Genomic DNA, 24320 nt, shown 5'->3' on the forward strand with positions numbered 1-24320 from the left:
GCAAACGAGCTCCAAGGCCAAGCAAGGCGTGAAGAACCCTACTGAGGATGGTGATGACAGCTCTGTGGATGTTTCTCTCAGACATGCTAAAAGAAAAAGCCACATTTTTCATCAGTTGATTCCATATTTAGTGGGGAAATAGGAAGATTTCTCAAGGATCTGAGGTGGTGGAGAAATGTCTCTGTGTCGTGGTGTCTCTGTGCTATGGTTGCTCTACCTGTGGTTCTGGGTCAAGTGTGAGGAAGGAGCTGGATCTCAAAGTCAGGAAATCTGGCTCCCATGCCGGCCCTCTCAGGACCTTCTGCTTGACCTTGGCTCCTGTCACCGGGCCTCACTCACACCACCTGTAAAGTGAGGGGTTGGACAAGATGACACCTAAGATCTCTCTTAGCTCTGAATTTCTGTGATTCTAGGTCAGGTGGAGAAGACCAATCAGGATTCTGGTTCTGTTCTTGCCTGTGCCATGACTCACTAGGTAACCTTAGGTAAGTTCCTCCTCTTCCTCGTTGGACCTGTTTGCCACCCTTGAACATCCTGCATCCCATGGGAGGGCTGTATAAAAGGTAGCCAGGGTTCATCACTGAGGATCCTATGCATTAGGAAACTCCAGCCTGGGTCCAGCCTCCTAGTGAAGTCTGTGGGTCCAGTTCCCCACTTCTGGGCTCGCACCCAGTCACATGGCCTCGGGCCACCCCAGCCTGCTTTGGCCACCTAGGCCTTCCCTCTGTCTTCCAGGCCTGGCGACCAATATGAACACACCTCAATCAAAATGTTCAGTTCTACAAAAGCTTTGTTGAAGGCTGTTCTGAGCTAGTGAGAGGGCCTAGTGCTGGGTGGGACATCGGAGAAGCAGATGTGACTCCCATCTTCAGGGAGCTCATGGTCTGGGGTGGAGAGGAGGGGCCAGCATGAGCGTGTACCTAGTGTGGTGAGAGAGGGACAGTGGCCCAGAGGATTTCAATTTGGGGGAATCTGAGGGTGCTTGGATGGGACCTTGAAGGATGGGGTAGATTTGAGATAAAGCTGCAGGCTGAGGACCCAGCATGATGGAGAAAGTTCAGACAGTGTAGGGTCCAGGGGGAGAGGGCAGTGAGGCTGGGAAGAAGCATGGGGCCACATGGCCTGGAGGGGGAGTCAGGGCTGGGGAGGCAGTGAGGCTTCTAGACTCATCAGGAACCTTTTGGTTGCAGTTGTTGGGAACTGAACTTGGAGTAACCTAGGAGAAAAGGGCGATTTATTGGGAGAACTGAGAATCTGAGGAAATTCTGAACATCCCAGCATGGGAAGGACCAGGGTGCTGCTGGCCTTCAAGAACAGGTAACCAGGTGCTTGGACACCATCAGGACTCACTTCTTGATCCTGTTTCTCTCTATGTTGGCTTCATTTTTCTCTCTCGTGGCTAAATTTTTCTACATGGGGAAGAGACTTAACTGGCCCAGCTCAGGTCAGGGTCCCATCCCTGGATCTATCGCCTCTGGCTAGAAGTTGGGTCACGTGGTAACGGGGCTGGTCTGTTACTGTCTGCAGAGGCAGGGGAAGGCAGTTTCTGAAGGAAGGGGCCATGCTGAGCAGGCACCCACAGGCCACCCACTGAATTTCCAAGCAGAGGAATGTGGCCTGATGGGACCTGCATTTTGGGCAGAGTAGGCATTAAAAGATGACAGTTTTTTTCCTTTTATTCATAAAAACAAATTTGCAACAATTTATTAAAAATTGATACCATGCAATAGGGGTACGAGAAATTCCTCATTTACATTTGATTCTGGCAGTTCCAGTCTAATTTAAAGCGTTTGTGCACTAACATCATTGGAAAATGCCTTCAGGCTGAAGCCTCTCCGGAAAAGTACAGTGTGTTTGCTGCATATAAAAGAACAGAACCATTAAATAGCTAGTCACTTCTGTGGGTCTTGTTATTTGTGGGGAAATTAAAAACAAAACAAAACAAAACAAAACGGGTGAACCTACAGTATCATTAAGACAGAGAATGTGCCTTGTGGGTTAACCTAGAAGACGGTGCATGTTCAGGAGTCACAACGGGTCACGGACGCACACACTCACCTCCGACTGTCCAATACTTTTGTTTTTTATTTCCCTGCTATGCTGGATTAATATTTCTACAGGTATTAGTTTTTGTGTGTGTATACATTATGTACAATGAATTGTCTCTTTCCTTTTGAAAAATTAATGTGGTTCTTTAAATTAAATCTGGTTTTGGTGAAATCAAGAAAGCAAGTAAATACTGGTAATACACAGTGAGTGACAACACCGATTTTTAGTGCCTAAATAGACAACAACTTCAACTTGACCTGTGATGTGTTAACATTTTTTTTTCCCTAAAAGCTACAGAACCTCTGTAACCTCTCTTTAGGGGAGGGGAGGGGAGAGCTATGCTATGTGAAATAAGGTGTTTTGAAATGTTGGCGATGGTAAGATTCCTGCGGGCCCGTTTGTCAAACCCTGGTGGTGACAGCACTATATTCCTGACTTTAGTGGTCTGGGAAGAGATTATTGCCTGCCTGTTGAAGCTGCCATTAGGTTTCCTTAGAGAGTGAGTGACTGCTCAGTTGTGCAGACGTCCTGGACGTTATCATTCAGGTCTTTTTTTAGCTAAGACTGAACCTGTCTAAAAATGTCACAAGGTCATTGAGAGCCTCTCTCCAGCCTGGCTGATCCTGGTAGAGGGCTGCACGGGGAGCTTCTCTGGCCCATACCCCTGGCTGTCACGAGGGCTGAATGTCGTGGTCATCCTGATACCTCACGGGTCAGGGCTGCTTCACTGTTTGCTCTAAAGCTTTCCTGGATGAGATCAAGGTTTGATCCTCAGAGCCACCCCGTGAGGTAGGCAGGATGGGTATTATTTCAACCCCAGTTTGTTAGAGAGGGGAAACTGAGGCTCAGAGAGACACAAGTGACTTGCCCAAGGACATGGAGGGAGTCAGCAGTGGAGCGAGGGCTTGAACCCAGGTCTGACTCTCAGACCAGTACTCTTTGGAGTCTGTTTAAAAGAGAAGAGTGATCTTACGAATGAGAACCAGTGTGCTGACCAGTCACCCTCGGGACCCCCAAGGGCCAAGCTTGCTGGCTTGTCCACTTGAAGGTTGCCTTCCTGAAGTTAAGGGAAGCCCTCAGCTAGCAACTCTCTCCCCATGACTACAGGGATGTCTTCTAGCAGATGCTCCCGATTCACTTTGGTCAGACATAAAGTCAGTGGGGAAAAAAAAAACAAACCAACCCCAGCCAGCCCTTGGGCCCTGATGAGAGAGGTTAAAGTGCACAATCTTTCTTTATCATGTTTGCTGGGAACAGACATTCCATGATTAGCTCGGGTGATCCCCCTCACTACGGGAACACCTGATACGAACACGAGGGCATGGCCAACGTGGTGGGTGCATGACCAACTGTGGGTGAATGCTGCAGAGCATGTCTGCAGTGACGTGCCCTAAATCCCCATGGTCCCGGAACGGGTGTTATTGTGTTAATGTGTGGCATTTATCAGAGAGTAAGGTCCCACCGGGAGGCATGCGGGTCAGCCTGCTCCGGTACCCCAGCCCTCAGTACCCCAGCTCCCGGGCCGCCCGCTGCAGAGGTGTGCCGGCTGCCCTTCCTGCAGACTCCCTGTTCCAGGAAGGCTGGGGCTGGCTGGACTGGCTGCCTGCCCACCTCCTTCCCCAGAGGGGAGAAGGGCTGGCTGGGGGGCCACAGCCGGCGGTGTGTGTGCAGCGGCAGAGGCGGTTTCTCCAGAAGCCCCTTGCCTCTTTTCAAGGCTGCTCAGGGCCACTCAGTGACTTCTAGCTGGAGTTCTAGTGACTTTCTCCTGGTCTAGGATTTTTTTTTTTTTTTGCAAAGTTTCAAATATCCTAGCTCCTCCTTTGCAGATGTTAAGGAAGAAGTCATTTCCATTCCTCTTCTTTGTGAAAGAATAAAAGCTTCACAAATAAGGCGCGAGGTCAGGTGCCAAGTGACCCCCATCCTGTGCACCGAGTGCCATCCGAGCAGTCCTGTGAGGCCAGCCGTGGCGCCAGCTTCTTCACAGTCAGAGCTGACAGTGTTCCCGTAAGCAGACGCCTCTGCTTCGTGTGGTTCCGTCATGGGGGAGGCCCCGGCCCCAGGCCTCCCAACCTTACAGGCCCGAGACCATAACTCGGAAGGAGGGCGGCACATGTCTGTGGCGGGGGCTGGCGGTGGGGCTGACGCAGGGGCTGACACAGCTGGCATCCACGCCTCCAATGGATGGGAGGTAGGCGTGGTGGAGGATGGGGAGCTGGAGGGACAGCCGGCGCTGGATGCTGTGGAGAGAGGAGGGGAGGAGTGTCAGTGAAGGCTGTCTGGCTGTTCACCGGAAGGTTCCCTGGGCTCACTTTGGCTAAGAAGCTGGTGGGAGGAGTAGAGCTCTCTCTGAACTCAGGATCTGTCCATCCTGTCATCTGACCACTCACCCATCCAGCAGGGGTTTAGTGCAGGCCTTCACATGCCAACTGGGAGTAACCGGGGTGACAGCAGTCAAGGAGGAGGCAGGCTTCTGGAGCTTCTGGTGACCAAGAATCCCAAAGAAGAAAGGCTTTTTTGCCCTTCTAATAGGGCCTTGCTGCAAACATGGACAGTTATCATTCCCTACTCTTGCAAGTCTCCAAAGGGACTTGGCTTTGAGTTCCATCCCTGAAAGCCTTCCCAGCTGCTCTGTCCTTCCTCATTGGCTCCTCTGCCCCTGCCTCTTGCCCAGGACCTCAACTCTTCTTGCTGGGCCAATTCCAACAGGTTCCTTCCTGGTCTTTTGGCTTTTTTGGGGTGACTAGTGTTCTCTCTCCAACACTGGGATAGGGCATTCAGGGATCCCCAAGATCTGTCTCTTGCCAAATTCCCGAGGTGAATCTTCTGCCCCTTCTCCCCACAAACCCTACGCTCTGGCGGCTAGTCTCCCCTCCAGCTCTGCTATGGCAGTCTCTGCACGCGCTATTTCCCCCGCCTGCGAAGTTCTTCCTCCACTTTCCCGCATGGTGACCACTGCCCCTTTAAGATCCAGTTTAAACGTCCTCTTCTTTGGGCTAATCCCCCAGAGAGTGAGCCCCTTCCTCCTCTACACCTCCAGCAGCCTTGGTAAATTCCCAGAAACGCAGCCAGGAAAACCCAGAGGCAGGGCTGAGCCCGGGGCTGAGTATGCCGGACTGATGGAGGAGCGGAGTGAAAAGGGGGCCAGCTGTCCTTGCTCCCTGTCACTGCCACGCCCTTCCGCTTGCCTTCTCATCAGTTTTCACCACCAGCAGGTCAGTAGGTCAGTAAGTCACCTCAGCTGTTGTGAAGGCTGCTTTGGGGGATGTGCCCAGGCCACTGCTCCCCTGCACTGCTCAGCTGAGTTTTGTGCGGTTCACTGCATCTGGGAAGTTGCATTGCCTGAACTCTGAGGCCTCCTTGTGTCCCCCATGCCTGGTCACTCAGGTGGGGAAAAATCCAGACATTCACAGAACCCAGGAGGCAGAAGAGGCACTGCTATTCCCATTGTAAAGATGAGGGCAGGGTAAACAGAACTTGCTCACAGAACCAGAACCAGAACTGGGGAAGGAGGGATTCTTGCTGCTTCTGTTGAATCACAGTGCTTTGTAGGGTAGCAGATCAACTTGGGGGGCTGCCTCTTCCCACCAGTGTGTGCCCAGGAGTGTATGTAGGGCATTGGTGGGGTTCTGAGGTGGACAAGGACAGATGCAGTGCTGCCCCCACTCCCTAGGGACCTGCTGGCCAGAAGGGCTTCTCCTGAGAGACTTCACAAGTGCCCATGAGAGATTAGTGTGAGACATTTTGAAATTAGAGTTGAACTTATGTAATGTCGTAGGTGTTGGCAAAGAGTCCAGGAAAAACGGGAGCTGAAGAATGGGCCTGACTTGGGCCAAGATGTCCTGTCTGAGCATCCCTGACAGGGCCATCTGCCCGGGCAGGGTGGGCCTCTGTATGTGGCTGTCAGAGCCACACATTCTGCTGTCTGCCGGGATCCTATTTGCCTTTTCACTAATTCGTTGCTGAAGACCTACTCAATGCTGGAACCTCTGTTCAGTCCAGGGGACGTATGAAGGGCTATGCCTTGCCCTCACGGTGCTTGCACTCTAGTGCAGGGAACTAATACGCAGACCACTGATGAATGCCATGTAACCATCAGTAATTGTACTGGACCATCAGCTGTGAGGCTCTGGAACTAACTGGGTTGAGATGCTATTGGCTCTTAAGACCAAAGGGCCCCAAATGACACTGCAGTTAGTGTCTGGGCTCCCTTTGCTGGCTCCTTACCTCTTGTCACTTCCCAGGGAACAAGTTTCAGAGTCAACATTTTAAATTACTGCTTCCAATCTGCTGTAAACTGGGAAGAACTAAAAATTGCCACTGGGGACCAAGCTACTGGAGATGTCCAGGTCTTTGCTTTGATGTCACCTTCTCTGACCACCCTATGTAAAATGATACTTCTTAAGCCCTTCCCTGCTTTATTTTTCTCCAGAGCACCTATCACTTAACATACAAAGGTTTGCTTTCTTATTAAGTTATTGTCTTGCCAGACAGAATGCAAACTCTGTGGAGGGATTTTATCTGTTTTTGTCACGGCTGTGCCTGGCACATACTAGGTCTCAGTAAATCGGTGTTAGGTGACTGTGGTTGTTTTATATACATCACAAAGGCAGAGAACATGGGATTTGATGTTGGACAGACCCAGTTCAAATCCTGTCTCCTACATTTAGCAACTGGTGAGCTTTGGCAGGTCACCTCCCCTCTCTGAGTATTAGTCTTCTCAGCTGTAAGATGAGCATTGTAATTTGACCTGCCTCATGGGATTACTGTGGAGTCCAAGTGAAATAATGCACGTGAAAACATGGTGCCAGTTGTAAACTCTTGGGCAGGAGGAACATTCTCTATGGCGATAATTCTCAAGGAGAAGGTACTTACTGTTCTGGGGAGTTTATATCTTCTATAGGATCTTTGCATGTTCGAGAGGGCTCTGTTGTGTTCCACTGTAGCTGCGGATTTTGATCGAGGTGATTTTTTAAAATGGCCTTTCCCCCATCTGAATGCAAAACAATATTGCAATAGATTCTGTTAACTTGATTTTGAAAAGTCAACAATGCAATCATTTTTTAGGATTGTGGCCCAAGGAGACAGAATGCAAAAGAGCCCATCGTCCCTCTGCACCCTCTCTGCTGTGGTCTCTGCAGCAGCTCTCTGGAGCTCGCTTTTTAAGAGTTGTACCGTGTGTCTTGTTTAGCTGCATCATAATTAATGAATCCACCTCGAGTGACGAACATGTAAGTTATTTCCAGCTTTTCTTGCCCACAGGTAGTGTTATGATAAATACTGTGTGTCTACACCTTTGCCCACGTGGGAGTATTTCCAAGGGGCAGCCTCCTGCTAGGGGGATTGCTAGTCAAGGGGCTTAACACCTGACATTTGGAGAGTGCCAGACCGACTTCCAGAACGTTGCAGGAGGATGCCCAGTTCCACACACTCTTACCGACACTGGGGATCTTTTTAAAAGCTTTCTGAAATGCAGGCAAAAAATGGACTGTTATTTCCCAAGTAGTTGGTGGAGTTGAGCAACATATCATCTTACTGACCACTCCTTTCCTGTACGTGCATGAGTACCTTTCCTGTACAACTTCCTCATCTGTAAAATGGAAGAGGGGAGGCTGGTGTCATACCCAGGGGCCCCCCTCCTCCTACCTGTGCTCTCGGTGAAGTTCCCCAGGTTGAGGATGTCGTTGAGCTCTTGGTAGTGGTTCTGTTTAATGTAAGTGGTCTTTTCTGGTGTGTCCTGCAGCTGCATGGTGACCTCTTCCAAGTCTTTATCCAGCTAGAAGACAAAGGCTCCGGCTGAGTCAGAGCCCCCGGCCCAGCCCCTGCCCTGGCCCTGGCTGCCAAGCCTCAGAGCCAGGAAGCGGGTCACAGGGTCACAGGGTCACAGGGCTGGGCCTCGGCTGGCCTCAGGAGGGCACTGAGAGACACATGGGCTGCTGCGTGTTGGGGAAGAGACACAGAAGGCCCGTGCCCACACTTGTTCCAGGAGAAGCTATGCTGAGAGAGGCCTGGGCTGTGCAGTGATGTGTTCAGTGCAGGTGTGAGCCTTGACAGAGCAGCTAAGCAGGCCTGGGGAGGCAGGGGGAGGGGGAGGGGAGTGGGGAGGCAGGGCGACAGAGCATCAGTGCACAGGCTGAGGTTGGACAGGCCTGGGGGCAAACTCAAGGCTGTGTATTGGCTGGTGAGAACTGAGTCTCAACTCCTTCATCTGTAGAATGGGGTAATAGCAGTATCTATCTCATGGGGATTAAGTGAGATAATGCAGTGAAAGTTTATTCCAATGCCTGCCACATAAGAAGGGTAACCTGCTACTGTAACAATACTACTATAATTACTATTATTGATACTAGCGGGATCCTCGGTGGGGAGGACACATCTGTAGGGCTGGTCAGCTCTGAGCCTCACACTGTCACAGAGACTCAGGCCAGTAGGAGCTCCTGCAAAGGGGTTAATCAGGATGGATCCCAGTTGCTTCCAAGTTACATAAAAATCAGATGCAAGCTCTGGGGCATTTCAGCCCCTGAGATGCCTGGGAAGTGGGTGTGGGTTGGGGAGAGTAGTGGGCATCCTGCTACAGATAAGGGAGAGGAAGTCATAAACTGCTATTCCGATGGCAAGAGCACAGCCATTAAACTGTTTAATTAGTTTTCATGTGGAGGAGGAGAGAAAGAAGTTTTTTCTGTGTGATTCAGACAGCAGGGCTAGAATCAAAGAGTAGAGGCAACAGGAGGCCAGACTGTGATTCAGTCCCAGGAAAACCCCAAATTTTTAGGGTTTTTGCCCATGGCTGGCATTTCAGGTTTCCTAAAGTGAGTGAACTTCTCATCGCTGGAGGGTGCAAGTGGAGTTCGAATGTCAAGGCCCAGGGATGTGTGGTATCACTAGTCCCTGAGAGGCCTGATATGACAGCAGAATCAGCAGTGGGCTTTGGGGGACAGAAACCTTTCCTGCTTTGATCCCGTGGCACATGGAGGGCTGTCCCGTGCTACAGCTGTCCGCTTTAGAGGCACGGACAGCTGTGCTGCGGATCTTTGGGGCAGAGTATAGTGAGTCCCCCAAAACGTTGCCAGATTGAACAAATAAAAATTCAGAATGCCCAGTCACCTTTGAATTTCAGATAATAAGAATCAGAATTTCAGATAATAAGGAATAAAAAATTTTAAGTATAAATATATCCCAAATATTATATAGGACATATTTACACTAAAAATATGATTGGTTGGTTGTCAGAAAATCAAATTTAACTGGACATCCTGTACTTAATCTGGCAATCCCACATCTCATTTCTTTCTTGGGCCTGTCTGGCTAGAGACTACATTTCCCAGCCCTCCAGTGTGATCACATACGTTCTTGCCAGTGTAACTGGAGCAGAACCAAAATGTATGCAACTTGCGCATCACTTGCTTAAAAGGCGATCCCTTGCATGGACTTCCTTTCTCTTTCCTTTCAGGGACTGGGAACAGGACATGCTGTCCACGCAGCTTTAAGTGTTCTAGTGAGGAAGACACCTTGGGGACTGGCAGAAAATTAAGAGTAAAAGAGCCTCAGTCAGCAGTGACCTTGGGCAGAACTGCCTGCCAACCTGGACCTCTCTCCCCAGGACTGTCAGGTGAGAGAAATAAACATGTATCTTCTTTGGGCCACTCTATTTTGGGGCCTCTATTATAACAACTTAGCCAGTACCCTAACAGCTCACTTTTCTTTGTTCCTTTCCTGTCCCACTCATCAATCAGAGTTCCTCCCTTAAAGACATAACCCAAGGATCATGGGCATGGTCACACCTGAGACCTAAAGGGAGGGCTGGAGAAGGGGAAGGTGATTCGGTTTCTCCTCCCTAGTGTAGAAAGTCCAGATTTGAGGTTTGGCTTGGGCACCAAGGAATCCAGTTATAGCCTCTCTAGACTATTCAAGGACCAGTTAAGGACTTTCAGGACAAAACTGAGGTCTGTTGCAGCAAAGTCTCCCTCCTGAGAAGTTCCTCCTCACTTCCTCCTCTCTTGCTTTGCATCACACAGATGTGAGTGGTTACGGGTTGTGTTGGGAGAGTGAAAAATGGAGGCGGGGATATACTTAGGAAGCTGCTTATGAGACAGTAATACATACTGGCCTCTGCCCTGGGTTTCTGACACAGGGCTCCTGAAACCCTTGTAATTTCCTGGGTGTTGGGGTATCTTTTGTTCTAACTGGGCAACTGTGGGTGGGCTCCTGGATGAGGGCTGGTCACCAGAAAGAATGAGCCATGATTAGAAACCAGGAATTTTCAGCCTTGTCCCCCATCCTCTTGAGGAGGGAGAAGGGCTGAAAACAGAGTTAATGATCAATCATGACGGGTAACAGAGCCTCCATAAAACCCCAACATATGGGGTCTGGAGAGCTTCTGGGTTGGCGAACACATCCCCACTGGGAGGGTGACGTACCCCAGCCCCACGAGACACAAGCTTCTGTGCTCAAGAGCCCCTGGCCTCTCCCACTGTATCCCCTCCTGGCTGTTCATCTGTATCCTTTATCATATCCTCTAATAAACTGGTAAATGTAAGTAAGTGTTCCCGTGAGTTCTGGGAGCTGCTCTAGCAAATTAATTGAACCTGAGGAGGGGGTCATGGAAACGTCTGGTTTGTGGCCAAGTTGGACAGAACTGTGGGTAACCAGGGGGCCCACTACTGGTGACTGGCATCTGAAGGAGGGTGGGGGTGGTCTGTGGGATAGGCTTAGGAGCCTTTAACCTCTGGGGTCTGACACTATGTCTAGGCAGATGGTGTTAGAATGAGTTAAATTGTAGGACACCCAGATGGTGTTGAAGAGAACTGCTTGGTTCGGGAACTCCCTCCCCCTCCCCCTTGACACACACACACACATTTGGTGACCAGAAGTGTCAGAAGTGAAGAGTTCTGTGTGAGTGGTAAAGGAGACAGACAGGAGGTAGAAAACTAAGTTTTCCCAAATCAGTGCTATAATCTGGGGGCTTACAAATCTCTAAGAACTTTCTTTCTGAAGATGCTTGAATCGAGGCATTGCTGGAACCCAAGAGCCTTGGCCAGATGGACAATAAACTTCTATGAGATTCCGACAAACCGCCTCTGTCTAGTTTATGTTCCCGTGGTTCTTAACAGCATAATGACAACAGATGGGACTGCACAGCCATGATGTGTGGGTGTCCTAGGGGAGCCGAGGTGGGGAGCGGCAGCTCGGAGGCCCTGCACGGGGCCGGGGGCTCCCGTGGAGGATGGGGCCCTGGTGACCAGCGCTGTGGGAGGTACCTCTGTGATCTTCATTCGCAGGCGGTGGTTTTCTGACTGCAGGCCCTCTAGGCGGGATGTGCTTGCTTGGTTCACGCTGGTGACTGAGGTGGAGGTTTTAGAATCTTCTTTCTTCTGATTCTGAGTGAACTGAAATCGTCTGTTCTGAGTTGCTGCGTCTGGGTTTGTTCTCAGAGTGATGAGCTGAAAGGACAAAAGTGGAGCTGAGAAGAGAACCCTGGGGTCTTTCCTCTCGGGCCCCATCCAGTCCCTCCCAGCAGGGCCTGCACTGGAGGCAACATGGGGCCCCAGGAAGGACACAGTCTGAGAGTCTGGAGCCCTGGGCTCAGGCTTGTCTCTGGCCCTCGCTTGTGTGTGACCTCGCGCAGGCCTCTTCCTCTCTCTGAGTCTCGGTTTTCTTCCTTGCTGGTAGAAGTCTGGTCTCCTGACCCTGATTCCACCTGCATCCTTGCCATCCCGCTTATGCCCTGCTCCAGCTGAGCCTCACTCTGCCTCAGGCCTTGCTCCACGTAGAAAATAAACCTGAAGGTGACAGCTGTGAAGACAGTGGGAGGAGAGTGAAGGCTTGTGCTTGTTAGAACCATGGCCACGGCCCCTGTCCACTAGGACTTCTGGTTCAGAGGTGAGAGGCAGGGATGGAGGAAGGACTCAGATCATCACCAGGCCAGGCATTCAGGGCACAGTGCTCAGCATGGTGCTGTGGGCCTGAGCTAGGCTCTGGGGAGGGCGTGGAAGGATGGTGAGGGTAAGGGAATTCCAGGGGAAGAAATGGCACATGCAGATGCAGGGGGGCTCAGGGCACTTATAGAGAAAGGCAGCTGGATGATGGACAGGGTTCTCTGGGGAGCCTAGAGGGATCCAGTGATCCTGAAAGCCAGCCCAGTATTGGGCAACTTGATCCTGGAGCCAGGAGGGCAATGAAGAGCTGTCGAGGGTGACAAAGCAGAGTGTCCTGATCAGAGCTGGGCTTAGGGTCAACCTGGCATCTTCACAGGGTGGAGAGAACATGTGAGTGCACACAGAGAAGTTGTGGGCTTGGCCTGGAGCCTGGGAAAGTGTCGACACCCTAAGGAAGGAGTACGTGCCAGAGGTGTTCTGGGGCACAGCTGAGCCTGACTGGGGACTGATCGCGTGCCCAGGGGAGAGGAGAGATCACTGGGGTCCTGTGGCTCCTCCATCCAAAATAACCACTGACCTGAGAGATGTTTTCCTGACATTATCCCACCCAGCAGTGGGCGGGTGAATTGGAGGCCTTGACCTCTTCAGTAGGCTGATCTGTGTAGAGAAAACCTAACCTCGGTGGGGCCCAAGAATAAAGGAAGAAGCAGAAGACAGAGTTAAGAAGTTATTGACTCAAGCTGGGTAGGATAATGTCTGGAAGATATCACTCAGGTAAGCCCTGCAGATGAATGAAAACGTAAGTGGCTGTTAAAAATGGTTATTCCTTTTCACCCAGTAGTGCTACTTCTGTGACTCAAGCTTAAGGGAATGACTGGAAACAAGGAAAGTGTATTATGTAGGAAAAATAAAAGTACACTTATAAGAAATCTGGAAATACTGTAATGCTCAACCATAAGGGATCAAGAAGACAAGTAGGTTACAGAACTTCCCCTCAATGATGGTTATGAATGTGGGAAAATACAAGGGGCAAAAGCTAAGTGAAAAAGGCAGCTACAAAGCATGCTATAATTACAGCTGTGTCTGACTCACAGACGTAGAATACAAACTTGTGGTTGCCAAGGGGGCGCGGGGTTGGAAGGGACAGACTGGGATTTTAAAAAGTAGAAAAGATAAACAAAATTATACTGTATAGCACAGGGAAATATATACAAGATCTTGTGGCAGCGAAAAAAAATGTGACAATGAATATATGTATGTTCATGTATAACTGAAAAATTGTGCTCTACACTGGAATTTGACACAACATTGTAAACTGACTATAACTCTATAAAAAATGTCAAAAAAATACAGCTATATCTGAAAAAGCATCACTGCCTAAGCACTAAAAAAAAGACTGGAAGGATACATCAAAAATATTAACAGTAAAAAACCAAACCAAAACATTAACAGTGGTTATTTTTGGGTGGGGGGACTATGTGAGAGTTCTGAAAAATCTGATTTTTGCTTTTCTGCATTTTCTAAACTTTGTGATGTGAACTGTGTTCATCAGTTAAAGAAAAAAGTGCGTAAGACTTTTAGAAAGTGGAGGAAACTCAGCAATCCCCTTGTGAGGCCAGACAGGATGGCAGGGCGGTGAGACTGGGGGCAGAGGACCGCCTGTACCTTGGGCACAAACACCAGGCAAAGGGTGATGGTGCTGCAGAAGATGATGACCAGGGCCACGATGCAGAACTGCACGTTGGGCTGGTCGCGGGTCAGGAAGGAGACAGCGGCCCCAATGATGCACATGATCCCCACGTTGTAGACGCTCATCCCAATGTACTTGCTGTCGTTGAGGGCGGGGATGCTGACGTTGCGGGTCTCCCAAGCTAAGAAACAACCGAACAACTGCAGCGGTGACAAAAAGGGGAGAGAGATGGTCATTACCAAGCAGCTCCTGCTCTGAGAAGCTGCTGAACTGAGGGTTACTCTGGAGGTGGGGGTTGGGGAGGGAGGCTGGGGGCTTGCTGCTGTCTGGGTCTTCTGGATATCACCATCTGTCACCACTGTGGCCCCAGGTTGAGTCCTTCCGAGGAAATGCAGGCTGGGGTGTTTTCGCTGTCTGGTTCTCCTTCACCCCCACCACTAGTTCACGCACAGATGCACAGGAGGCGGCAGTGGGAAGGAATGTCAGACATGATCTCAACCACGTCGCCTTGCTCTACAGAGAACCCGAAGGCCCAGAGAGGAGGAAGGCGCTTGCCCAAGGCCACACAGCAATCTGGTGACAAAAGTGGACTATGTCCCTAGAAGTTCAGTCCAGTCTTTTTTCTGTTGAACCAGACAGAGCCCCTGTGTCTGGGACTTCTATTACCCCCCAGTGCACGCAGTCACACAGAATAGAGAGACTGCATTTCCTAGCCGTCCTTGAAGCTAGGTGTGATGTGACTAGGTTCTGGACAATGCCATGTAGGTGGAAGTGGTGTGTGCAAGTTCTAGCAAGTGTCTTTAGAGGAAAATGCTATTCTCCTTCCTCCACTCCAGCAGATGGAGTGGAATGTGATGGGTGGAGCTTGAGCAGCCATCTTAGACCATAAAGTCATCTTAGACCATGATGTGGAAGATGCGTGATGAAGATGAGGGAGGCAAGATGCAAGGGACTAAGATTCTAAGAGCCTCCACACAAGCTCTTTTGCTTACCTGAGAGGGAAATTAACTACATTTTTTTAAACTACTGTTTTTGTAGGTTTTCTGTCACTTGCAGCTCTACTCCTAACCAATTCATGTCCTAGCTGAAATGAGTAGAAGTCAAACGTGATCTGAATCAGGGTGTTTAGGGTTTAGCCTGCAAAAGGGAGGGCAGGTGGCAGAGAAAGTGCAGGCGGAATGTGGGGCAGAATGGTGGTGTGGGCGGGAGGGAGAGCTGATCAGGACTGCTGACTGGTCAGGGGTTTTGGCTGTGGGTCAGCCCCTCCAGGAGGTCTTCCTACAAAGGCCCCCTTTCCCTCTGGCTTTATCACTGATGTTTGGGGCATCCAGCAGCTGCACAAGCCATTTAACTTCATCCAGGGCCTACACTCTGAGGTTTGATTTAATTGGCAGCACAATGCCATGTGGTAGAGGCCAGAGGGTCTGGAATCTGCTCTGCTATCCCCTGGCTGTGTGACTTTGGGTAAATCATATCACCTCTCAGGACCTCAGTTTCAATATCTGTGAAATGGGAATAACAGTAATACCTATCTCAGGGCTTCTATCTAGACGAAATGAGAAGATGGGTGTGAAAGCATTTTGTAAACTGGTATGTCTGATACAAAAATAAGTTAATAACTATCTTATAACTGGTTATTTTGTTTTTACAACCACAGTTGTAGTTTGCTCCTTTAAGTGTGTTATCTCACAGATGGACATGTTATTTTTTAAAAATTCCAATTAAAGTGGGAACCAGAGCCCAGGAAGCAGATACTGAGTAAGAGAAGGAAACATGCACTGTTGAAAGCCTGCTTTGTGCTGGGTCCTTGGAGTGCAGCCCCTTCAGTCCCACAGCAGCCATGCCAGCTGGGCGGGCCTGTCCCCGACCTACAGGGGAGGAAACGGAGGCTGGGCAAGGCGAAATGACCTGCCTCGGGTCCCACAGCAACGTGTCAGGGCTGAGTGGGTGCCTGGGATGTCTGCTCCTTGCCACACTGCTGATGGTCCACCAAACCATCACAAGAGTCCACTGGTCATAAAATGTGGGCAAGTCTGGGGACCTAGTAGTTGGCTGCAAATCTCTGACGAGTGTCAGGAAGAAACAGAGGGTAACCTGTTCTCAGGCCTTCAAGAAGTAGAATGTGTGTTCACAGGCACATGTTACACTGAGGCTGATTTAAATTGAGGATAAGGAAGAACTTTCTAGAAAAGCAATCCATCTGTGGTAGGTTGAAATAGTGGCCCTTAAAGATATGTCCACATCCTAATCCCTGGAAGCTGTCAATGTGACCTTATTTGGAAAAAAGGTCTTTGCAGATAATTAAGGTTCTCAAGATGAGATCATCCTGGATGGCCCAGGTGGAGGTAGAGACTGGAGTCATGCAGCCACAACCCAAAGAATGCCTGGAGCCATCATATGCTGAGAGAGGCAAGGGAGCATTCTTCCCTGGAGCCTTTGGAGGGAGCATGGCTGTGCCTGGATTTCAGACTTCCAGCCTCCAGAACTGTGAGAGAATACATTTCAGTAGTTTTAAGCCACCAGTTTGTATTTGCTACTGCAGCCACAGGAAACTGATACACCATCCATAGATGGCACAGGCTGAAGGGGGTGAGCTCCCCATCACTGGAGGTGTGGAAGCAGTGAGTGAATGAACACTTGTTAGGGATGCTCAGGGTGGGCTGGGGGGCTGACACATCTGAGAGCAGAACCGGCCTACAGGGCTGTGTATGTTCTTTCCACCCTGAGATTCTGTGGTTTCAGAACAGAAGGGGCCGGGAGGTGGGATTTTGGTCATGAGCCTTAAGGGCCAGGAGGGCTGTGGACGGTTCCTTGCACATGCTGGAAACAGTAAAGCATTTGTGCTGTCAAATAAAGAGCTTTTATGGACATGATCTGGGTGAAGGTATTAGTTTCTCTGGAAGAGATACAGTCACCTCCATTCACTTTTGGAAGTAGGTGGAGAAGATAATAGATGGCCAAAACATTACAGACAAATCCAGTTTAAAGAGTCAGTCTGATTCACCATAATCTAATTTCACAGAGTCTCAGGATCAAGGAACATGGAGGCTGGAGGGATCCTGGAGAGTCTAGCTTCATGCGCTTTACTCAGCAAGGGCCGAGAAACTCAAGTAATTGATGCCGCATGCCTTCCATGAAGGGAGCTCCTTCCCGCCCGGGGGCTCAATCACCTTTGTGGACACTGCTCTGTTAGACAGAATCCTTCTTTATGTAAACTCGAGGGTTGCCTTCTGACAACTCTGTGCACTGATGATGGGTCTGCTTTGGGGGTCTGTACCCCCTGTCTCTGACAGCCCTGGTGACCATGTCCTCAAGGTCCCATTTTCTACTTCATGCATGTCCTGTTACGTCATGGGACCCAGACTGTACCCCAGTGGTCCTCAAAGGACCTCCACGGAAATCACAAGAAGGTCTCAACTAGTATGAAGTGGGGGGCACCCTTTGCCTGGGGTTCTTGTAACACATGATCTTCTGGTGTGGCCCTGTGCAGGATCCAGGATTAATAACAGTTCTCTGAAGCAGCAGCAGGTAAGGATGCATTTGAGCAGCGCAAGAAATGGCCTTTGGAGAGGGCTTCATTCTCAGCCTTTAAGTGGTAGCCACACAGAGGCAGATGGTGGCTTAACTTTCCTATGGAAAGATCTGAGGTGCAGTGGCCAGCATCCTGACCCTGGAGGGATTTTAGTGGAGGCATGGCCTGCACAGGATGTGGAGAGAAGGTTCAAGGGTTAACCTGGAATAAGGTAGGATGAGACTGCCTTTTCAAGTCCTTCCTAACTTTGAAATTCTACAACCTTGAGAGGTGGGCTAGGTATGTGATCTTTGATTACACAGATGAATGGAGTGGGAAGAGTATTGGGTTTGGAGACTGGAGGTTACCAGGTGGCCTTCAGCAATTCATTTAACTTCTCTGAGCCTTACTTTCCCCATCTATAAAATGGGGATGATTCCACTCACCTCCCACAGGAGGTAGATCCAGTGAAATGCAGGGATGTGAACATGCGCTAGGTGTTACCAGACTGCTGTTCAGGGAGCAGGACAGGGGCAGCTGGGAAGCACGCTCACAGGCTTGGGGGTTACTCTCTAGTTAAGACCTTGACTCTGCCACTTACTAGCTGAGTGACCTCGGGCAAACCAAGCCTCAGCGTCCTCATCAGTGAAATGGGGACATTATTTGTACCTGTCTCACATGGGGTTGTGCGACCGAGATGACATGTGCCAGACACTGAGCCTGGCGTGCAGTAAGTGCCTGGTCCTGGGGGCTCTGGTTATTTTTATGTTGACGGAGGCCCCAGGGAGAGAGAGCTCTGACAGAGAAGCATTTCCCCACGCTGCCTCCTGCTCTGCACCTACCATGAGAAGCCCCTTATAGGCATAGACGATGCCGAGCCAGATGGTCATGTGGGTGTTCTCACAGTGCTCCAGGAGAGGGCGGATGGAGATGTCCCGTCCTGCTGGGTCCGGCTGTGCAAAGAGAAGACAGCAACTGTTGGTGTCGCAATATCATATACACATACACACCGTATGCGGAGAGAGCTGATGGCTACTCTAAAGCTTTATTAAAGTTATACAGTCTTATATAGCAAAGAAGAATGACAAGGGAAATGGTTAACTGGTAGTGTCTGGCTCAAGGTCAGAAGACCCTTTATGTTTTGGTAAATCATGTTCGTGTTGGCACCAGCGAGCCTTACAGCTTATCAGGGCGGAATGTATGAGAAACAGCTGCTTAACAATCTTCTTCTTGGACTCCGGCGGCTGTGCCTGTCTTAGGTTGCCCCCCTCTGGGGATCTTACCCGTCATTGGCTAACCAGCCTTCTCACCTCTGAGCCTGCAGCTTTTTATAACTTGTTTACCATTCCAGCCCAAGGCTCGTTCCTTTGTTCCCACAGTCGGGGGGCTACAGAAACCCAAGGATGGCACTGGCCATCTTCCCAGCAGCCAAGTCCCTGTTTGACAGTCCTTTCCTCTCCCATGAGCCACAGCCAGTGCCACCATCCAGGAGGCCTTTTGGACCCCACCTCTGTGTTCCATGGGGCTCACGCCTCAACCAGCATTGGCTGCCTCTGTTTGTTGGTTGTGATTCAGCTCTGAACTTCATTTATCTGAGTTCTTCATATCTTTCCAACTTGATTCAGAGCTCCTAAGAGTAGGGACTGGGTCATTTCTGTACCCCTAGTACCTAGCACAAGACCTGGCCCTGAGCAGGCATCTATAACATTTGTTAGAAGAGTGAGGGAGAGAATGAGGCACTCAGTTAGGTCAGGAGGCCTTCAGGTGTCTCTGGAATTAACTCAGGCAGTTGGAGGTTCAGTATCTACTGGCTGGGCCAAGCACGGGGCCTGCCAAACCCTTTTAAGGAGACCCTCTTGCCCACCACCTCCACTGAGGGAGCAATGGTGGCAGCCATGTTATGTACCACATGACCCTTCCTGGGCTGGAGCTGATTGGACAAGGGGTGGGCACCAGACCCTAGGCAGCCAATCCAGGGGCTTATCAGAGACCTAGGAAGTTTCCTAGTGCAAACTGCTCTGCCCAAAGAGGGGTGGTGGAGAGGACTCAATCCAAGCACGTTCTCTCAGGAGTCTGAACTGGGAAACTGTGGAATCAGCCAGGTGGTGGCAAGAGGAGAAAAAGACACCCAGGGAGTGAAAAAATATCTACTATACATATATATTTTTTCTGAGCCATTTGCGAGTAAGTTGCAGACATCCTGGCGCTTCTTTACCTCTAAACATGTAGCATGTATTTCCTAAGAACAAGGGATTCTCTCATATAACCATGTACACTTACCAAATTCAGAAAATTTGACATTGATACGGTATATTATCTAATACAGTACTCACTTTACAATTTTGCCAACTGGCCCATTAATGTCCTTTAAGGACCCAATCCAGAACCATGTCGCATTCACTTGTCATGTCTGCAGTCAGCCTTGGAATCAGCCCTTTCTCCTTCAATCTCAAACAAGACCTCAGCCTCCTTTCATGTCATTGATGTATCTGAAGATTCCAGGTCAGTTATTTTGTATAATGTCGCTCAATTGGGTTTGTCTGAATGTGTTTCCATGATTAGATTCAGGTTATGTATTCTTGGCAGGAATCCTGTATAAGTGATGTTCTCACCTCTTCAATGTTTCACATCAGGGGCACTTGATGGCACTTGCCCCATTATTGGTGATGCTTGTGATCATTTGGTTGAGGTGATGTCTGCCAAATCTCTTTACTTCAGAGGTACCATTTCCCCCTTGTAATTAATAAATAATCTGTGGGAGATACTTTGAGACTATGTGAGTATATTGTTCCCCCACAAACTAACTCAGTGGTTTCAGCATCCATTGATGATTTCTATCTGATTACTTTGGTAGCTGCAAATGGTGATTTTCTAACTCTCTCATTACATTTAAATACTTGGCAATATACTGTAAACAGGCTCTTTCCTTTCCTCCCACTCATCTATGTATATCAGTATGGACTTATGGGATCCTTTTAGATTCAATGTCTTACAATCCATTACTACTATTATTTATTTTGCTCAAAATTTTCCAGATTTGGCCAGTAGAAAACTCCTTCATGCTGTCGCCTGTGTTTTTTTCCACATGTCCCTATAATTTTTTAAGCACTTTCATATTTCTTGGCACAAGATATTCCAGGCTCTCCCTACACTTTTCTTTTCCCCCCAGTCTTAGAATCAGCCTTTTCTCTGAAGAGTCCTGGTTCTTTTAGCAGAGAATGGTATTTAGAAACCAAGATCTGGGCACTTGATGTGCTCACTATTCCTAGGGTATCATTACTTTGAGGCCCTTTTATCTCTCTGTCTATCCATCTATCCATCTACCTATCCATCTATCCATCATCATTCAGTCTGTATCATCTATCTATAGATATAGATCAAGATAAAATCCAACATCACAGAGTTCTTCCTTGTTTTCCCTCATTCCATATTTGCATCTGTATTCTCCCATAGTGAATCCCTAGTTTCTAACAACATCAAAATACTCACTCATTTTTTTCAATTCTATAATAGACACAAAACAGTTTCAAAATTGCTATATCCATACACCAGCAACAACAAATTTACTAAAGTTGAAGATTTCCTTGCAAATCTGTTTGTCTTTAGAACTGATCCCACTGAGGGTATCTCATCAAAGATATGGATGGGTGGGGAGGGATATGTGTGAACTCTCTGTCTTTTCTGCTCAATTCTGCTGTGAACCTGAAACTGCTCTAAAAAAATAAAATCTATTAATAAAAAAAAGAACAAAAAAATAACTGTGTTCTGGATGTTGTCCTCTTAAGGCCGAGGGTAAAGCCACATTCCTGAGGGTAAGGGGTAGGCATTCTCAGGGTCAGTCACTAGAAAGAAGGGGCACTTTGGTGGGATCCAGGGATGCAGAAGGCAGACTTCAGGCAGGTGCAGGATGGACACCCTATTTGTCTTGGCCCTGCTCACTAGGCTTGGCCTTTGAGGCAGGCAAGTGGCTGGGCTCCTGTGAGTTGAGGAAGATAGTGTCCTGACATGGATGCAGGAGGAGCTGGGAGGGGTGGGGCCTGAGGGCTCAGGCCATTTGGTGACTAGATCACAGTTGCATGCTCTCTCAGGCTTGATTTCCCTTTTGCTGTCCCAAGCCACAGAAAGCTTTAGCTTAGCTTCTTTGGGTCCATGGTCGTTGAGTGCACACACCCGCGGCAGTGCTAGAGGGAGAGCAGGGTCCCCTGCGGCCTCCTCAGTGGTGGCAGTGGGTGCTAGTGAGAGACACCTAGGGAAAGGTGATCCGCAGGAACCACAGTCAGAGTTGCCAGGGCTAGAGATTTCCCAACCACTGCTACTCCCCCAGGAAGTGGCTGGATTCTAAGGGTGGTAGGGGATTCCTGATACCCTAATTTAATTTAATTGAGGAGACTGAGGAAGAACTTGGACCCGAGGTCAGCAGTGACTTAGTGGCATAACTTGGTTTTCTCCAATGTCTGACAGCGAAGCAGACTCAGAACGCAGTAGCACAGGCCCGCTGCGGGCATGCATGAACAGCAGGGCCATTAATGATGACAGTGTCTGTTCTACCAGGAAAGGCAGTAATTTATGATGAACTCTTAGATCCTCCATGTAGAGAGGAGTGATTCTGTCATACCCATTTTTCGATGTAATGAAAACTCTGTTCATGGGAAGCTGACAGTGGTTGCCTGGCGTATTTGCCCCCAGTGGCAGAGAGTGCCCTCCTTCCCACTCTTGGTGAATTTTTTTTTTTAATTGAACCAGAACCTTCTCCTCCTGTACTTCCACCTTCGGTCCTTGTCTTTCTCCCAGGGCTCCCCAGAAAGATACCAAACTCTTTTTCCACAGGAGGGGAAGATCTGCCAGGATGCATCACCTCCCCCAACAAGTAGACCTGGTCCTGCAAACCTAGATTTGAGCTCAACACTTCAGGTAGTGCTAAGCACCTCTCTCCAGCTCTCCCTGGTGCTCTAAATAACTACCTTCCACTGGTGATTCATAAGTTCCTTGTGGTTGACTAGGACCCCACAGGTAGTTTTCACGGAACTGCTGGTAGCTCTGTCTTCCCCTTTCTGTGGTTGGCACTCCAGCCTGGTTACCTTTTACCTTGTTAGTGCCCCCTCCTCTCCACCCCCCACCCCAATCCTGGTCTGCTCTAACCTCTTCAAATCCTGATTTTTAATCTGGTCTTTCAGTCCCCGACCCATCTCATTAAACTTAAGCACAGCCTTTCCTGCGGAGGTGAGAGGGCAGCAAAAAACCACGGGCTTGCCCAGAGCTCAGAGAAGTCAGTGGTCCCAAGGGTGGGCAGAGATGCTTCTACTTCATCTCCCCAGTACACAGGCACTGATCTGGAAGTAAGCCAAAAAAAATATCCTGGTCATCAGCATCACTCTCACACAGCCCCAGGTTTGTGCACGCTGGCCAGAGTGGCAGTGGTTGGGGGTGGTTTTAGGAGTAGGGGATGGGGAATCTGAATAAAGTCAAATCAGCCCTGCATTGAATTTCAAACTGTAAGAGCCATGCCTCTTCCTGTATGATCTGTCCTGATCATGCCTGGGACTGGAGTTCAGAGTGCTGGGAGCAATCACACACATGAAGAGAGATGCCTGACCATGCAACAGGACATGGTGGGGAACCTGGGCCATTACCTGAGTGCTTACTTGACCTCGTTGTCGTGCACCAAAGCGCCGCTAGAGGGCAGCAAAGAACCATGTGGAGGGTTCCGCCCAGCAGCCGTGGCTCACCCTCTCCTGGGGACGCAGAGCTGCTTGTGGAGCTCAGTGGGGCTGCAAGTGGCGAAGCCATCAGCAGCAGCATCCTTTTCTCTAGAAGGCACTCATTGGCCTTAAATTAGGCCAGACCTCCAGGCACCTTGGAAGACCTGCCTCATCCTGCTTTTTGGGCAGTGGGTGAATGGGGGCTACTGAGGAAGGAAGGACTGGCCATCACACTCCCTGTTCCCAGAGTGGGCCAGCCACGTCGCCCAGTGCCAGTGAGCACAGGGCACTGACTCCTGCAGATGCCATGCTAGGATTTGATGTCAGGGCCTGAGCCGGGATTTCAGGCCCACTTCTCTGTACGGTGTGGGCTACAGCATTTCCATTGGCCTAAGAATGTTTCCCTTGCCTTGGATGACTGGTCTGCAAGAACTTTCAGCTTGCTTTTTTCTCTTCTTTATTTTTCTTCCTTACTTGTTGCTCACCTGGGCATTACCTAAGTCATCATTCATTCATTCATTCATACCGTAATTATCAGGCACTACCATTTGCTGGGTACTGTTCCGGGAATGGGGAATGTGACAGTAACCAGGACTGACAAGGGCCCTGTCCCCGTGGGTCTTCCATTCTAGTAAGATCAGGATGGTTCCATGAGAGGTGACCTCAAAGGGGGAGTGGGCTGGCCTCAGCCAATAAGAGCCACCCTAAAACACCAGAGCTGCCTTGTCACGAGTGACAACAGTGTGCTAGTTGCTAAGCTGTGAGCTCTACACACGTTATCTTGTCGCTGCTTTATAAGGATCCAACAAGGCGTTAACCTCACTTCACAGACGAGGAAACTGAGGCAGAGAGGTTAAGTAACGCCCTAATCTCCAACCAGTACGTGTCAGAGCTGAGATTCAGACCCAGGTCTGTCTGACTCCCAAACCAGCGTTCGTTCCTTCCTCACCATGTGTATCCCCCAGCCTGCCCTGCCTTTCACATGCCAAGGAGACAGCGGGTATAAACCTGTTCTACAAACTGTGAGGTGCTGCTCGTGGGAGGAATGACTTAAGTGCTAAACGTTCGATAGAGGCCTCCCTGAAGCCCCGGAGCTCTGTGAAGGCTGTGCTTTGGTGCTGCATGAAATCAAGCTGATAAAATGCTCTTTCTGCCTGACAGGGCGCAGAGCCCAGCAGAGCAGCCACGCCTGTCTGTGATGGCCGGAGGCTGCAAGGGCTCACACCTGACTCCTGGTCCAGCCGCCGCTCAGCGGGAGGCTTGCAGACGCTGCCCGGGAAAGCCTCCCCCATCTGTGCAGCAAAAGGAGAGCAGCTGGCCTGAGAGTCCCTCTGCATGATGCAATTATTCACAATGTAGGTCAGTGGCCCCTGCAAACATCCGGCTTTGTCAGGCCGCACAAAACAGACAGGCAAGGATATGGACCTGGCTTGAGGCATCGACGCCTGAAAGGTCAAAGGCCTGGATCCTGCTCTAGACTTGCTGGGTGACCTTGGGCA

At 49.6% G+C, this 24320-nt stretch overlaps 1 protein-coding gene and 1 long non-coding RNA gene across 9 annotated transcripts in view; one reads left to right on the top strand and one right to left on the bottom strand.

Moving 5' to 3' along the window:
• The window catches only part of LOC116280322 (uncharacterized), a 45102-nt gene that overhangs the window by 11447 nt on the left and 9335 nt on the right, over window positions 1–24320 (top strand). For 3 of the 5 annotated variants that reach the window (XR_012072106.1, XR_012072108.1, XR_012072109.1), the window contains 5 exons: window positions 414–485; window positions 1191–1317; window positions 7114–7277; window positions 9497–9655; window positions 23983–24180. This is a non-coding gene — a long non-coding RNA (uncharacterized lncRNA). The remainder of the gene's footprint in view (window positions 1–413; window positions 486–1190; window positions 1318–7113; window positions 7278–9496; window positions 9656–23982; window positions 24181–24320) is intronic. The other 2 variants (XR_012072110.1, XR_012072107.1) reach the window with 2 other exon arrangements.
• Window positions 1679–24320, bottom strand: part of GABBR2 (gamma-aminobutyric acid type B receptor subunit 2) — a 354329-nt gene continuing 331687 nt past the window's right edge. For all 4 annotated transcript variants that reach the window (XM_031677345.2, XM_006204058.4, XM_072959804.1 and 1 more), the window contains 6 exons: window positions 17965–18075; window positions 13587–13811; window positions 11304–11486; window positions 7693–7822; window positions 6922–7039; window positions 1679–4286 (listed from right to left, as the gene is read on the bottom strand). In XM_031677345.2, the coding sequence (XP_031533205.1) occupies window positions 4121–4286; window positions 6922–7039; window positions 7693–7822; window positions 11304–11486; window positions 13587–13811; window positions 17965–18075 (933 nt within the window). In that variant the 3' untranslated portion in view covers window positions 1679–4120. The remainder of the gene's footprint in view (window positions 4287–6921; window positions 7040–7692; window positions 7823–11303; window positions 11487–13586; window positions 13812–17964; window positions 18076–24320) is intronic.

Source organism: Vicugna pacos, chromosome 4 (assembly GCF_048564905.1).
Source record: "Vicugna pacos chromosome 4, VicPac4, whole genome shotgun sequence".
NCBI lineage: Eukaryota > Metazoa > Chordata > Mammalia > Artiodactyla > Camelidae > Vicugna > Vicugna pacos.